General features: G+C 37.8%; 1 protein-coding gene across 1 annotated transcript; it reads right to left on the bottom strand.

Annotated features, from left to right (window-relative positions):
* Positions 1 to 1,138: 1,138 nt before the first annotated feature.
* Positions 1,139 to 17,402, bottom strand: LOC127871301 (DNA-directed RNA polymerase III subunit RPC6-like). Its single transcript, XM_052414079.1, has 8 exons — positions 17,266 to 17,402; positions 12,004 to 12,121; positions 10,919 to 11,057; positions 9,505 to 9,617; positions 7,752 to 7,895; positions 6,758 to 6,865; positions 3,804 to 3,980; positions 1,139 to 2,778 (listed from the first exon to the last, which is right to left on the bottom strand). Exons 1-8 carry the CDS (start codon positions 17,316 to 17,318, stop codon positions 2,698 to 2,700), a joined length of 933 nt encoding a protein of 310 aa, XP_052270039.1. The 5' UTR covers positions 17,319 to 17,402; the 3' UTR covers positions 1,139 to 2,697.
* Positions 17,403 to 17,437: the final 35 nt, after the last annotated feature.

Below are 17,437 nucleotides of genomic sequence, written 5' to 3'. Positions count from 1 at the left end.
ATGGGTGTAAAAATAAAGAAGTTATAGTAAAAGGCAATTTTGGGAGGGTGTGGCCTATGTGGGCGGGGTGCCCCAGGGTTGGTAATGGGGCCATGCATAGTTGAGATTGACCGTATTGTCATAAGAGAGGTTCAGTATCAATTTGAAGTGAATCAGTGTATTAATGAAGAAATTATAGTAAAAGGCAATTTTGGGCGGGTGTGGTCTATGTGGGCGTGGCGCCCCAGGGTTGGCAACGGGGCCATGCATAGTTGAGTTTGACCGTTTTGTCATAAGAGAGGTTCAGTATCAATTTGAAGTGAATCAGTGTAGAAATGAAGAAGTTAATGTAAAATAACCTAAATTTTTTTTTATAGTAAATGGATTTTTTTGGTGGGTGTGGCCTATGTGGGCGGGCGCCCCAGGGTTGGGATTGGGGCCATGCATAGTTGAGATTGACCCTAATGTCATAACAAAAGTTCAGTATCAATTTGAAGTGAATCCGTGTAGAAATGAAAAAAATTATAGTAAATGGAAATTTTTGGTGGGTGTGGCCTATGTGGGCGGGGCGCCCCAGGGTTGGGAATGGGGCCATGCATGGTTGAGATTGACCGTATTGTCATAGGTGAGGTCCAGTATCAATTTGAAGTGAATCGGTGTAGAAATAAAGAAGTAAATGTAAAATAACCTAAAAAAATGAGTGATAATTTCTGACGCGGCCCCACCCCAACCCCTATAACTTTTGACCCAGGGGTCAGATCAAAATTCCAAATAGTGCACCGTCGCACATATGCTCATAGCTACCATGTGTGTAAATTTCAAGGTTCTAGTGCTTTTAGTGTAGGAGGAGATAGTGGCCAGGACGGACGGACGGACAGACGGACGGACGGACGGCGGAGATCACCACAATATCCCCACCTTTTTTTCAAAAAGCGTGGGGATAATAAGTCTGAACTATAATCCGTTCATCACACTTTGATACCATGTGGTAAGCTGTACAATTTGTATGTGATACTGATACAGGCCAATGGGTCTGTTTGTAATTTTGGATAAATGGAAAATAATGTTAAACAACATCAAGGGAAAGTTTTAACTTTTCGTGGGAAAACCCAGATCAGACTGCATCATAAAGTTTATTCACAGTAATTAAATACAAGACAACTTGAATAAATTTTATTCAATAACAATAATATAACAAGAGATGTGTTTGTCAGAAACACAATGCCCCCTACTGTGCCGCTTTGAAGTCATATATTTGACCTTGACGGATGACCTTGACCTTGCACCACTCAAAATGTGCAGCTCCATGAGATACACACCACATGCCAAATATCAAGTTGCTATCTTCAATATTGCAAAAGTTATGGGCAATGTTAAAGTTTTCATACATTGGACAGATGTGGCGGACAGTTCAACTGCTATATGCCACCCTACCCGGGGCATAAAAACAAATAATATAAATTAAGGCATATTTACTTAAGCCTCATATGTAACATAAACTGGCACATTTTAGTCACAGAAGTTGTGATTTCAACAGTCACTTCAACTTTATCTCAATCATTATGAGCATGTTATGTTAATTGAAACAAGTCAACAAGATAATATCCATTCATCTAGAAGAAACATATGTTGTCATGTTTGTAAACCAGAGCAACGAGTGCCACGCTTGGCTGCGGGTGCAGTTTTGAATAAATGAAAGCTGGTCAGATTTTTTTTTTTTTGAGGTCAGTGATCTTGACTTTTGACCTAGTGACTCCAAAATGGGTGTGGCGTGTAGAACTCATCAAGGTGCATCTACATATAAAGTTTCAAAGTTTTAGGTGGAAACACTTTGATTTTAGAGCCAATGTTAAGGTTAAAGCACGACGACAGTGGACGGCAGACGACGAGCTGGCTATAACAATACCTTGGGTTTTCTACGAAAACAGCCGAGCTAAAAAAACATGTCTCAGTCTAATTTTAATAGTATTAGTATACATAATTGAAATGGTGTCTTGTCCAGTCTGCAGATGGCTCCATAATGTAAATCTCCAATTGCAAATATTTGTTTTTAATTTAAACCTATTTATTTCAGCATAATTTCATCAAAGGCAAAGGCTTTTTTTAAACTCTCGAGTCCATTTCCAAGGTAGAACCAGTACTTGGTGTCTTTGAAGGAGATCTGAAGAACTTTCTCACAGTGGAGATCGAACCCGTAACCTCCTGGTCATTAGGTGGACACCAAATCTGTTACGCCTCTGCGACATCTAATATTAGATCCATGAACGTGTTTAGCCGTTTACTTTCCCACACAGAAGCATGTGGGTTGAGTAATGTCTGTAATAATTGGACACAAATTCATGTACAACACCTGGGTAACTATCCGACAGTGGCAAAACCAGGGCCAATCTTTTGTCTTCACGCAATGTGAAGGAAGAATGTTAATGTCTCCTGAATCAGTACATGTGTACTAAGACATGTGGTTGATCACTGTAACTGTAGCCAGTCCTCGAAGTTCACACATCACTGTAACTGTAGCCAGTCCTTGAAGTACACACATCACTGTAACTGTAGCCAGTCCTTGAAGTACACACATCACTGTAACTGTAGCCAGTTCTTGAAGTACACACATCACTGTAACTGTAGCCAGTTCTTGAAGTACACACATCACTGTAACTGTAGCCAGTCCTTGAAGTACACACATCACTGTTACTGTAGCCAGTCCTTGAAGTACACACATCACTGTAACTGTAGCCAGTCCTTGAAGTACACACAGGTCGTAGGTGACACTGCACCTCCCACATGGCAGTTTTGGATTACCTGCAACAGACCAAAGCAGTCCTGAAATCTGACCCAGAAACAAGTGTTTCATTGTTGCACCAATATTTTAAAAGCAAAACAAGGGACAAAATTGTCACAAAACCAGGTTTTCATTGTGAAAAAAAAATCTGATAAAGGGAGAAAACTCAAACTGAACTTTTGAAATGAACAAACAAAATTAACCCCCTTTGTAAGTTTGTTTTTTTTTAAATCTATTTTTAGTCGTGGCGACCTTGACATTGGAGATATTGACGTGATTCTTTCGTGCGACACACCGTCCCATGATGGTGAACAAATGTGCCAAATGATTTTAAAATCTCACAATGAATGACATAGTTATGGCCAGGACAAGCTCATTTATGGCCATTTTTGACCTTTGAACTCAAAGTGTGACCTTGACATTGGAGATATCGACGTAATTATTTCGCGCGACACACCGTCAAATGATGGTGAACAAATGTGCCAAATGATTTTAAAATCTGACAATGAACGACATAGTTATGGCCCGGACAAGCTTGTTCCGCCCGCCCGCCAGCCAGCCCGCCAGCCCGCCCGCATTCGCCAATCTAATAACCAGTTTTTTCCGTCGGAAAACCTGGTTAAAAAACCTGGTTAACAATGCCCATTTAATTGATTAGTCTACACCATTTAAAACAATGCATTGATTATATATGTCTATACAGTTTTCTTTACTTAAATTTGATAATCAGTCACTTTTGCATAAGTCTTCAAACATTTATTTTAACTTTCAAGGTTACGTGAAGAAATCAACTGGAATTGAATTATAAATTTACATGGTCAACGTTTTCAAACTTCAAACATCATTCAATCTCTATAAATATAAATGCCTAAAACATGTTTAGCAACTAGAAGGAACATGTTTATATTTTATGTCTGCTCTGTATGGAGTTAATGTAACACTCCTGTATTGCTTCTGCAGACCTTAAGTTAATATCTGCAGTGGATGTCAACTTTAACTAAGATGATAATAAAACTTCAATTGCATGCAAGTTTATTTTCCATACGGGACACGATCCACACGGCATTCTCATGAGTCCTGTAGAGTTGATGAGGGAGTTGACAGCGCGGTACAACTTGGTCTGCCCTCCGTCCCCAGCTGCAGCCACAATCGTCTGCTCACATTTGCCATCATAGATCAGCGTATCAAGTATCGTCTCTATGTCCTCAACTGACAATTGAACCTGTATATATACATCAAGTATTGTTACCAAGTGACAATATTTCAAATTAATAATAACAAGAGCTGTGTTCGTGAAACACAATGCCCCCTACTGCACCACTTTGAAGCCATATATTTTACATTTGACCTTGAAGGATGACCTTGACCTTTCACCACTCAAAATGTGCAGCTCCATGAGATACGCATGCATGCCAAATATGGAGTTGCCATCTTCAATATTGCAAAACTTGACCTTGACCTTGAAGGATGACCTTGACCTTTCACCACTCAAAATGTGCAGCTCCATGAGATACGCATGCATGCCAAATATCGAGTTGCTATCTTTAATATATCAAAGTTTGACCCTTGACCTTGAAGGATGACCTTGACCTTTCACCACTCAAAATGTGCAGCTCCATAACATATGCATGAATGACAAATATCAAGTTGCTATCTTCAATATTGCAAAATTTTGACCTTTGACCTTGAAGAATGACCTTGACTTTGACCTTTCACCACTCAAAATGTGCAGCTCCATGTGATACCAATGCATGCCAAATATCAAGTTGCTATCTTCAATACTGCAAAATTTGACCTTGACCTTGAAGGATGACCTTGACCTATCAACACTCCAAATGTGCAGCTCCATGAGAATCACATGCATGCCTAATATCGAGTTCCTATCTTCAATATTGCAAAATTTGACCTTGACCTTGAAGGATGACCTTGACCTTTCACCACTCAAAATGTGCAGCTCCATGAGATATGCATGCATGCCAAATATCGAGTTGCTATCTTCAATATTGCAAAATTTGACCTTTGACCTTGAAGGATGACCTTCACCTTTCACCACTCAAAATGTGCAGCTCCATGACATATGCATGAATGCCAAATATCAAGTTGCTATCTTCAATATTGCAAAATTTGACATTTGAACTTGAAGGATGACCTTGACCTTTCACCACTCAAAATGTGCAGCTCCATGAGATACACATGCATGCCAAATATCAAGTTACTATCTTCAATATTGCAAAAATTGGCCTTTGACCTTGACCTTTCACCTTGAAGAATGACCTTGACCTTAACCTTTCACCACTCCAAATAAGCAGCTCCATGAGATACACATGCATGCCAAATATCAAGTTGCAATCTTCAATATTGCAAAAGTTATGGGCAATGTTAAAGTTTTCGGACGGACAGATGAACGGACGGAGGGGCTGACAGTCGAACAGACAGATGGACAGTTAAAAAAACTATATGCCACACTTCAGGGGCTTAAACAAGAGCTGACAGAGGACAGCACGCTCAACTATTCGATCGCTTGACAGTATAACGTAAGCCATCATGGAGAGGGGGGTATAATGTGGGTGTGTGGTCATTTAATAGATGATCTTTCAAAAAAAAAGAAAATAAATATTTTTTTACTTATTTTTTTTGGGGGGGGGGGGGGCGGATTCTGGGGGGGGGCGCGGAAGATAAAGTTATGGCCAATCTTAAAGTTTTCGGACGGACGGACAGATGCCATATATTTGACATTTGACCTTGAAGGATGACCTTGACCTTTCACCACTCAAAATGTGCAGCTCCATGAGATGCACATGCATGCCAAATATCAAGTTGCTATGTTCAATATTGAAAAAGTTATGGCCATTAAAGGATGGACAGACTGACAAACTGACTGACACACAGTTCAACTGCTATATGCCACCCTACCGGGGACATAATAAAAACAAGAGATGTGTTGATCAGAAACACAATGACCCATAATGCGCCGCTTTGAAATAAAATTTCAATATATCATTTGGCAGGTTTAGAAATTATCTCCCTTTTAAAGCTCATTACTTCCCTTGGATTGTATTTTTTTACTTTTGACCTTGAAGGAGGACCTTGACCTTTCACCACTCAAAATGTGCAGCTCCATGAGATACACATGCATGCCAAATATCAAGTTGCTATATTCAATATTCAAAAAGTTATGACCAAACTTTAACAAAGTTTCAAGTTTTAAGAGAAAAATACAATGATATTTGACCTTTGACCTTGAAGGATGACCTTGACCTTGACTTTTCACCACTCAAAATGTGCAGCTCCATGAGATACACAAGCATGCCAAATATGAAGTTGCTATCTTCAATATTGCAAAAGTTATCAAACTTTAACCAAGGTTAAAGTTTTGGGACAGAATGACAGACAGACAGACAGGCCAAAAACAATATACCCCGATCATTCGACCGGGGGCATACAAACAAAGTGGCTGTTTTTTATGTTTCAAATCACATGTTCCACACTTCATCTTCTATAATAGAGTTTATGTGTATAAATGTGAGCCAGGCTCTGGGACATTGGGCTTACTGCAGGTGCGTTACCCTTTGCATGCTGGGAAATTTGTCGTCTGCTAAAATGTCGTCTGCTAAATTTCTAAAATTAGCATTTTCTTATATTTTTTTTTCAAAGAATACTATCAGAATAGCACACAGTTTGGATTCTGATGAGACGCCACATTCTGTGGCGTCTCATCTGGATCCAAACTGTTTGCAAAGGCCTTTAAAATTCGGTTCCCGCACTGAAAGGGTTAAAGAGTTTTCCTTAATTAGCCTGTGCAGTCCACATAGATTAATAAGTGACAACATTTTCAGCCATAAATGGATTTTTGCTAAGAAGAAACTCCTTTTACACTTAGAATACCATGAATGCAGAAAGTGTTGTTCCTTTGTGGACTTAGCAGGCTAATCTGAGAGGACACTTTGACAACAAGCATTAAGTCCCCTTTTTACCAATAAGGCTCAAATGACTACACACCTTACTAATGCCGAGCTCAGAGATGAATTTCCAGACATCCTGAGATGATGCAAAAGATCCGTTCCTCTGAGCTATGGGGTCCTCCTTGGTGCGTTTGCTCAGCTCTGCCTAGGAAAAGATAACATGGGTGTTCATAAAACTGTAGTACAAGTTAAGGGGATTTTTAGCCTTCAAAAAAGGATTACTGCTAGATATAGACTCATGTAAGATTTGTTTGAACTAAAACCATATGCTGGTAAGTTATTACATTTTCCATGAACAAATTGAGATGTTGAGAATGGAAAAACCAATTGAGTAGCTTCTACCAAAAATGGCTATTATGTCATCCGCAATCAGGGTAATAACAGGCCAGCCTGCGCATTGGTGCTGTCTGTTCAGCAGCTACCCTGTCCACCATTAAAGCCTTGTTTCTTGGTCTCGTTGGTGCTGTATGTTCAGCAGCTACCCTGTCCACCATTAAAGCCTGTTTCTTGGTCTCATTTGTAATCATCAAACATCATGACTCTTCATCAAAGTTAAGTATACGGATGCAGTGAAATGCATGGAGCTACACTAGGATGCAGAGAAATGTATGGAGCTAAACTATTCAGATATGTCATAAGGACCATTTTCGCATGACGCCACTCATTTATGGGTTCATATTGCAGTGATAAACAATACCTCTTGGCTTCACAACCAAATCTACTTGCTTAAAAAATCCTTAACAAACATTATGAGGGAGCAATGCAAATTAATCCCTAGCAACAAAATCAAAATGGTTGTAATTGGATTTGGTTAATCAGCCTCCAGTTTGCAATATCTTCAAATTACCTTCTCCACAACCCCATTAACTTATTTTAAATTATTGAACAATCATTAAGGGGGAGCAACGTATGTTTGTAGCTAGAAGCAAAATCAAAAGGGTCATAATTGGAGTAGATTTATAAGAATCCAACTAACAACCCTATTACCGGGTTACTCCCATCACAAAGTGATCTCCTGTACACTGTGTTACCTTCTGCACCAAGAACTTGTAGCACTGCTGATTTAGGACCTCCACAAACTCAGACTCAAAGTCCTGGTCACTGTACCACGCCCCGCCAGTCACTGTGCGGTCTGGCTCCAAGTTGTACAACATGTACACTTTCTTCTTAGAGGCCTGCAAACAGACAAACAATGATTTCATACCAATGCCATATACTGAGTAACCATCCAATTCAATTACTAGGCAAATCTCAAAATGCACATTAATATTTGACATTTTTTTTTAATTTTCGTCATTTTCAACACTAGCCCTTTACCACTTGGATAAATATTTTGACGTATGTGTATTCCCTTAAAGTTACATTAAATTAAATACGTTCCTTACTTAATTCAAGTTTTAAAGGCTTCATTTGCACCCTTAATTACTGATGAGCAGCAAACAGCATAAAACCTGAACAGACTGTGAGTAACTCGCAGGCTGTTCTGGTTTTATGCTGATTGCAAAAGCCATTTTCACTTTTCTTCTTATGGGAAAAGGGTTAAGTAACACAATTGAGGTCAGCTAAGCTGCTCACACTTCCTCAGTACCCTGGCTTAACCCTTTGCATGCTGGGAAATTTGTCGTCTGCTAAAATGTCGTCTGCTGAATTTCTATAGTAAGCATTTTCAGTCGATTTTTTCAAAGCATACTATCAGAATAGCAAACAGTTTGGATCCTGATGAGACGCCACGTTCTGTGTTGTCTCATCTGGATCCAAACTGTTTGCAAAGGCCTTCAAAATTTGGTTCCCGCTTTGAAAGGCTTAAACATCTCATGGGGGACATTTGTGGTCAGTTATAAAACATTCCCATGATGAATGATGGAGTTACAGTCTTGACAAACTGTTTTGTGGCAAAATTTTACATTTGACCTTTAAGTGTGACCTTGACCTTACACTGTGCTATAAATAAGAAAGTTTCAGTCTGGAAAACATCAAAGTGTGACCTTGACCTTAAACTGTTCTATAAATAAGAAAGTTTCAGTCGTGAAAACGTCAAAGTGTGACCTTGACCTTATACTGTGCTACAAATAAGAAAGTTTAAGTCTGGACAACATCAAAGAGTGACCTTGACCTTAAACTGTTCTACAAAACAGAAAAGTTCAGTCTGGACAACATCAGGAACAGGCACATAGGAAGCTCAGATTTACACACGGTTATACACTTTATGATTGTGAATGCTTTAGTTTATCTGGCCTTCTGCATGTGGGCTCGACAAAAACAATTGCAGCGAATTTGCTTTAATGAATGGTGTCTTTTTTTACCATATAGACTCAACCTTCAGATTTGTGCAGTAAAATGGGTAATGCTAAGTCAAATAATCTGTGCATCACATCCAATCTGAATTAATCAGACCTACAAAAGAGCATGAGGGAAATGTTTGTGATAAATGAATTGTTCTAACGCATATACACTCCAAATCGTTGTTCATCAGGCAATACACAACATAAATCAGCAAAACATATGGCCACAGACTTAAAAATAAACAACGATAAATCAACAATACATACGGCAACAGACTTGACAATAAACACCACTAAATCAACAATACATACAGCATCAGACTTGACAATTAACACCATTAAATCAGCAATACATATGGTAACAGACTTGACAATAAACACCACTAAATCAGCAATACATAATGTAACAGACTTGACAATAAACACCACTAAATCAGCAATAGTATACATACCGCAACAGACTTGACAATAAACACCACTAAATCAGCTATAGTATACATACCGCAACAGACTTGACAGCCTTGATAAGTTTCTTGCTCTCAAGATTCTTGAGGATTTTGTTGACCTGGGTTAGCAGCAGATTGCTTTTGAAGCGAATGTCTCGGATCCAAATCCCTGCATGGAAGAGAGTCATGATAAACACCTGTTATGTGTACTGGCATAACATAAACACATCTATTTATTTAATTGCAACATTCTAACATTAAAATATACAGTGCTTGAACAATATCTGCTGTCAGTGAAAGCAGTATACTGTATAGGAGCCCGGGTTTTCCGTCCAGCACTTTTTGGTTACATCATAAATAGCTTGAGGTCCAACATTTTGAGAATTTTAAGCTGGTGTGTTTACCACAAAATTTTAGTTCAGTGCTGAGTTTGTGGAAAGTCCTAGGTTTAATTAATTGAAAAAAAAATTATGTAAAGGCATTTTGCAAAAACAGACAATTTATATTGGTTAAAAGTCAATGATGTAACAGATTGGACACCACTTAGAAAACATGATTTGTATACACAATTTAAAAATATTTTTGTTGAAATAAATGGCATTGATTCGTCATCACTGCGTTTCGACCTCATCGTTGTTCGTATCCAAACATTTGTAGATGCTACACAAGTTACCTATGTAAGAACAGTTTGAGATCTGAATTCAATGTAACATATTTGACACGAACTGTTACATCCCCATTCATAAAAAATAATGATTGTCTGACTGAAAACTGTATATGTTTGTGCCTTTTTTAAGTTTTTTTCCAAGAAATAATCTTTATTGATAATATTGAAATAAAAGTAAGTAGCCCAAGTTTATTTGGTAGAGTGATGGAAACAGGAACTCATGGGCACTATAAAAGGTATACCTTTTTTGTCCAGAATCCGCATGTATTTGTTACAAATTTTTTTACTAACAGGGTAGAACTTGGTAGTTTTATGATATTTATAAACAAGTTTTATGTTAATCTTATCAAATATGGCCACAACATTTTTCAAATACATTCATGAAATTTATATTTTACATATTTTTTGGGATGTAACTAAAAGTGCTGGGCGGAAAAAACGGGTTCATATGGCCTGAAATATTACTATGCACATTATACATAAGAGTATAATTGAATCCCTAGAGATACCACCAAGAAAGCAACTATTAACACAATGCAGAGGTTCTTTATTTCAGGCAAGTGACCAACAAAGTCCCCCTTCCCCTGCCCCCGCTCCCTCAACTTTGTTTCCTGTATCCTTGATGATCTTTTAGACAACTTTCTCCTGCTGGTTGCCTCCTCCTTCCTACCTCCACACACACTCATCCTTTATTGCTTGCATACTTGATGATCTGATAGAAGACTTGTTTCTGCTGGTCCCCCCCCCCCCCCCCCCCCCCCGCTTGACTGGGTCCCCTCCTTCCCTTTTCCCCACACACTCACCTTTGTTTCCTGCATCCTTGATGATCTGATATACAACTTTCTCCTGCTGGTCCCCTCCCTTGACAGGGTCCGCTGCAGACGAGTCCTTCAGCTTGTAGATCAGCTTACCACTGGAGCTCTTCAGCAAGTCTATCCTACCCTGACAACAATAGTAGACAATGTAAAAATGAACCTCCGTCTAGGAAAAGGGGGAGAAAACTCTTCTTTGTAAAAATTAAGTTTAGGCACATGTTTTAATCCCATTTGCCTAAAGCTAAATTATATCAGACATTAAAACCGAGCTTGAATGGCTAGGCCAAACATCACTTTAGTTTGCCTCATTGTGTTTTCCTGCATGTTTGGTAGGTTTAGAAAAATAATGCCAATAGCGAAGCTAAACCAGTAATCAAATATGAATAACCTCATCAATAAAGCACAAGTTTAAAATAATGTTTAATTAATTCAGTATTTGTTACCTGAACAAAAAGATGTCATACAATTTTATATCATTATTTTATTGGTTCTTGACTTGTTCAAAGAGCAATTCAAATAATAACAACAATATTACATGTGTTCAGATGGCATATTATTATTATTATTATTATTATTGTATATTTGTGTTTATTTTCAATAATAAAAATTAAAAAGTTGAAGTAGATACTAATTCCTTTAAGTCAATATAAATATAGTTACTTTTATTCCCTCTGTCAAGGTATCAAACGTAAGCATTTTCCTTTTGAACATGAGGGAGAATGTGCCCTGGCTCACACTCAGCAGTGTTGTTTTTTCACCCTTTGGATTGGGATATATTGCATCATTTTGACTAAAATTGGGAAATTAATGTTGTCGATGGTATGCTTACAAATACTTTAAAATTGATAATAAAAGTGAGGTCAATATTATATTTTCTAAGGTTCAACTACTAAAGTTGGATTTGGAGGTGAATGACTTATTTAACAAAAAAATAATTTTCGGAAACCTTCAATTGACAATTTTTAGGTCCCATTTGGGAAAAATATATAATTTTTTCCATTGGGAATGGTTCCCCCAACCGGACCCAAATTTGAACGAAAAAAAACCACTGCTTAGTAACTGTGCATTCTCACTGTTGATAGCAGGCGGTTGATAGCTGTGACTCGCTGCTGTACATCAAACTGGGGCATGTGCTCCTGTATCAAGGCATCATTGATACCTTCTGGGTTCTCATGACACAAGAGTAGGATCCTATTAAATACACAAGAACCAAGACCTTACTAACTGTTTATATTATGCATGGCAATCAATATTAAAAAAATGTAATACTACAAATCATTTAATTTTTAAATGCTATAGTGTTTTTCTTAAATATTAATGTAATAATTTGTTCATTTTGTGATGTTATTAGGCTTATTTACCAACATTCCATGACTCCTCAGGTTTGTGAGTGAGGCCAAAAAAAAAATATGTCCGTTTCGGGTCGCCCGACCGTGTCTTCCGAATCGGCACCGACCCTCAACATTTTATTGGGGTCGCCAAAAAAAAATTAAAAAAAATTAACATTTATTTCTTATTAAAAGCTTTAGTAGCCTTCCATTTTAGTACCTCCCCCCCCCCCCAAAAAAATAAAAATAAAATATAAATAAAATGAAATCCCTACCTACCGACTCTGTTTTTTTTCCAAGGAGACCCCAAACGGACCTCTTTTTTTTGGCCTGAGGAGAATGGATGCCAAAAAATCGACCTTAATGTATTATAAACAGGTTTTTTTTCCCACTTTTTGGGAAGATAGCCCATAGCTTTGGAATTGGGAATTTAATCGGCATTTTCATGATATTGGGAAAATAAATTCATTAGCCTATTTTTCCACACGAAAAGTCCACTGATTAGGGAAATACTAAATTTGATATAACTCTTTATAATCATTCAAATTAAAAGAACAAAATCATATAATACTTTGTTAGATGTAATTGAATTAAAATTGAGATAAAATACGCATTAGACACTTCTTTCTAAAAAAAAACAAAAAAAAAAATATTTTTTTTTTTGGAAATTGGGAATTTTTTGCCACATTTTGGGAAAAAGTATACTGTTTGGGATTGGGAACATTGCCAAATTTCTGCTATAAAATTGGGCAAAAAAAAAACCCTGATAAATAACATACGTCCAATTTGTTGGGAACAAACAGAATCTCATGTGACCTGGTTGATGAATATTATCTGTAGAAGAATACAATACAGGCCTTTATTTCCATCTTTGAAAGTGGCTGCTTTTCACAAATTTCAGGAGTTGCCGACTCAATTTTTGACAGTTTAACAAAGTTTGTAACTCATTTTCTCACAAGTTTGAAGGGCTCGAGAGTATTTATTAAAATTATTCTACACAATTTGCCATTCATTCTTTCACAAAATGAGCGGGCCGAGGCGGCTTCATAAAGTTGAGGAAAAAATCCTGCCATAAAAAGATAAACTTTGTGATCAGGTGTGCCAAACATAGAAATGCTATCCCCTGACTTGTGTTGATATATAGCTCAATATAATTAGGCTAAGCTCTTTCCAATCTGTTAGTGGAAAAACCATACCCAACCCAGTGGGTCCCCAGGTGACGGTTAGGGGGACGTCCTCTAGACACAGTGGCTATTTGTGAGATAAACCAAGCCCTCCTGAACAAATAAACAGCTGCAGACTAACTGGCGATGTTCCTACCATATGGGTGAGTGGAAGAAATCTTGTATTAATGATGCAAATGTTTGTAGTGATTTAAGGTCTATTCCAATGGCGACGAGGCAAACACGAACTGTGATTCGGAACGTGGGTGTGAGCTTTCTAATGGCTTCAAGGAGCCGCTTGTGAAGCGGTCGACACTATAATATAGCAAAAAAGTGTCATGGTATCCGGAGAAGTGCCCCCCCGGAGAACTGCCCCCCGGAGAACTGCCCCCTTATTTTAAAGGTGGTGGAGAGGTGCCCCCCCATCAAATCGGTAGGGGCGGAGAACTGCCCCCCTGTCAGAATTTAGTAGGCGGATATCTGCCCCCCCCCATCAAATCTGTAGGGGCGGAGAACTGCCCCCCGGTGTCATATTAGTTATTAGTTACGTAGTGAAAACAATACTTACGGGTAATTTTACGTTATCGCCGTACACATTTTATCCGGTAACAATTTAATTTCAGTACAAGTATATTACCATTTATCGAACTGAATAACACAAATTGTCTAGAGGTATGTGATAATACTGTTTAAGGCCCTTGGTACGCATCTGCACCACTCACTATACATGAATGCCTTGTAAAAGTCGTGTTTTAATAAGAGCGCGAAACATAGTCGAGATCCACACAGGAAACGCGTGCGTGTTAATACTGGCAATGTGTTGCAACTAAATATAGACGTGCAACTCGGTACTTATGGAGGAAAAGTTTATTTATGTTGTTTAGTTAATTCATGTCTTCTAGCACCTTATCCGTCGGTAGCATCGCCAGACCGTCGAGTCGTCCGCAGTTTGCATTTTGAGCAGATCATGTCGACATGCCAAACAAACAAAATCGGTAACAGTTGCTTTAATTAGCAGCTAATAAGGCAGGCAGAGAACTTGTTACCGTTAACGATAAGTACCGCGATCTTTTAATCTTTTAATTGGTAGACCGGACCGACCTTAATTGTTAAGAACTTGTTAGCTTTGAATAAAGCCGCATACGGGTTTATTATATTGAACCGTCCAAATCCGTAATTGGCGAAAACAAACAAATAAATTATTGTTTTCAGCTGGCATAAGGATGGATTAAATTGCATGCTAATTGTTTGTTTTTATTACGGGGAAAATATCAAATAATTCAGCCGCGAAAACTTTTTATTAGCAAAAAGTTATTTGTTTTTCTTTGTTCACATAGACGAAAATCACGTGATTATAAAGTTGGCGACGTGACGACGTCCATGCCGAGGTAGGTATTTTATGCCGTTTTAAAACTTTTATTACTTGTACAACTTTATATTACTTTTGACATTTCACTCAATTTCCATACATAATAGCAAGAAAGTTACTGGCGTTATTGTCATTATAATACTCGCTTTATATATCACCGCTATTTCTTTAATTAGGGGGCACTTCTCCGGGTCATCAATTCTGACAGGGGGGCAGTTCTCCGCCCCTTATTAATCAGCAGGGGGGCAGTTCTCCGCCCTATACAAAAACAGTGAGGGGGCAGTTCTCCGCCCAGTGAAAAATCTTTGGGGGGGCAGTTCGCCGGGGGGGCACTTCTCCTAGAGCCAAGTGTCATATGACATGCTGTAGCGGGCATGTCTGGCCTTGTAACATTAATAGGGGGAGGAGTGTAGTGATTTAAGGTCTATTCCAACAGCCTTGCTGTTGAGCTAGCTTTTCAATGACGAGGTTAGAGTGTCTGACTACCACTCTGGAGGTCGTGGGTTCGATCCCCCACTGAAGCTCCGTATTGACCTTATCGCAACATCCGGGCACTTGCGTCAGTTAGAGTTACATGCCCCTTGATGACGGTGAAAACAAAAGCGCTGTCGCCATTTTATTTGCATTGAAATATTTAACACTGCTCGCAATTTTCTTAAGTTAAGGCACATCTTCGCGACCATTTTTTAGAATAAAAATACCCAGAAATAGAAATTCTTTCATAATAAATTTAATTTAATGAACGAACACAAATAAGGATGAAAACAAACAACCAATAAATTTTAAATATATGCAACATATAGTAGCTGATTTGAACCTCTGTATTTGTTACCTTATTACCTTGTTACGTATTAAATAAATTCTCATGATAAATGTTATTGTTTTTATTTAATTCACACCAATTTCGACACTTTTTGTTTCCGCATGTTAGGTATTTGAATGCCCCTTTCTTCATCACAAACCGATTATCTCGTTATGATCGGATACTGTCCAGACAAATCACAAAGAAAACACGGTGTCATAAAGCCAGCTGGTGACCTATACTTGGGGCTCTGCATAAACCACATGTGGTCATTAAACACAATTTATGATACCTCTATGTCATCTGTTGTCATACTGAGCAGTCATTTAAGCCAAATTTTAAATGCCGAAATAATTGAATATAGACAGTTGCTTTATAAAACACGTTGACACCTTAAATAAACATTTAATTTAATTAAATGCAATATTTTTCATTTGATTGTTTGCAGAAGTTTAAAAATCGTGTAAGCTTTTGTATTCTGGTGTTTAATTGCCCCTTTGTTTTGCATAATCCGATTATCTCGTTTTGATCAAATATTGTCCAAATTAACTTTACTGACAAAAAGGTGTCATAAACCACACTGGGTGGTCCAGACAGTGTCATTTAACACGATAGATGCCACCATGTCTCCTCTTTCTGGTAGTATTAAGCAGTCACTTGGATGAATAATTAACGTCGATGTACTTAACAGTTGCTTAAATTAGATATGTGACATATGGTCAAATATAAAGTCATGTTCAATTTAGATTATCAGAAATTTACACCGTAAAGATACTATACGATTAATTTATTAAAGTATTTAATAATTATAAAATTTACGTAAAAAAACAAGTAACGTATTAAGCGTGTATCAGTTAATTAAAAAGACGTCATTCCGTATTAAGATTTAATGTTACGACAATAAAATTACGTTTGACAGCAACGGGGGTAAATAATGTTTGAAAAACAAATATTTATACAGATATATGTGTGTTAATTTTAATATTTGTCACTCGTACTCATTACAATGAACACAACTAAGGCTTTCAGTAAGTCATGTACCAGATGTCCCTACGTATTTTACAGCTTCACATTAGCATGATAAATTGACATAGTAGAAATATAATTATAATGTTCGAAGATGAATGAACCCTGAAAAGAACGACAATACGCATTACATCAACATCTACAAGGATACTCCCATTATTACAGAATAAACGAATTTACCCGATGTCTCAGTGAGAAAGTTAATCATGAATGTCGCTGTACTCGATCATCTGCCACTTGGTCGGGTCATTTTTCCAACATCCAGCTTGCAATTTGTACGGACATTCATTAAGTCCAATTAGTTTTATTTTCTGATCATATCCGGCTTTCGAAGTGCAATCTAACCCATCATAATAGTCAAAGACATTTTAAACACCAATTACATGACATTTAATTACCTATCGACTTCCCAATAGGAATGCAATTGACGAAATATCAGCAGAGGTGCTCAATCAGCGTAGTAAATCGACCGTATCTAGGGCATTGTTTTCACCGTCGCTAAGGGACTGCCCCTTTTGTGACGTCATCGCGATAAGGTCAATTTTTACAATATGTTTGTGCAAACAGTATTGATGTTCGCGAAAACACATTATAGTTTAATGTTTGCACACACACGAATGCATGTTGATACTGTTTGTATATTTAACCTTGTTTCTTGGTCTGTATCTAAAGCTGGCTCTTGCTTTACTTCGACTGACATTTCTCTGCTAAGAAAAGAAACACGATTTATGTAATGTAGTCACTAATTTTGCAAGATTGTCGTCATTCCGGAAGCGTTTAGCCGGGAGACTATCACACAGTAAATATTCAAAAACGAAA

This window comes from Dreissena polymorpha, chromosome 3 (assembly GCF_020536995.1).
Source record: "Dreissena polymorpha isolate Duluth1 chromosome 3, UMN_Dpol_1.0, whole genome shotgun sequence".
Taxonomy (NCBI): domain Eukaryota; kingdom Metazoa; phylum Mollusca; class Bivalvia; order Myida; family Dreissenidae; genus Dreissena; species Dreissena polymorpha.
Note: the sequence above shows the minus strand (reverse complement) of the source record. Positions and strands in the feature narration are given on the sequence as shown.

Coding starts and splice junctions, on each gene's coding strand:
- LOC127871301 (XM_052414079.1), bottom strand. CDS start 17,318: ATGTCAGTCGAAGTAAAGCAAGAGCCAGCTTTAGATACAGACCAAGAA. Junction 11,058..12,003: donor TCAACCGCCTGCTATCAACA/GTGAGAATGCAC, acceptor TATTGTTGTCAG/GGTAGGATAGACTTGCTGAA. Junction 9,618..10,918: donor CAAGGATGCAGGAAACAAAG/GTGAGTGTGTGG, acceptor TCTTCCATGCAG/GGATTTGGATCCGAGACATT.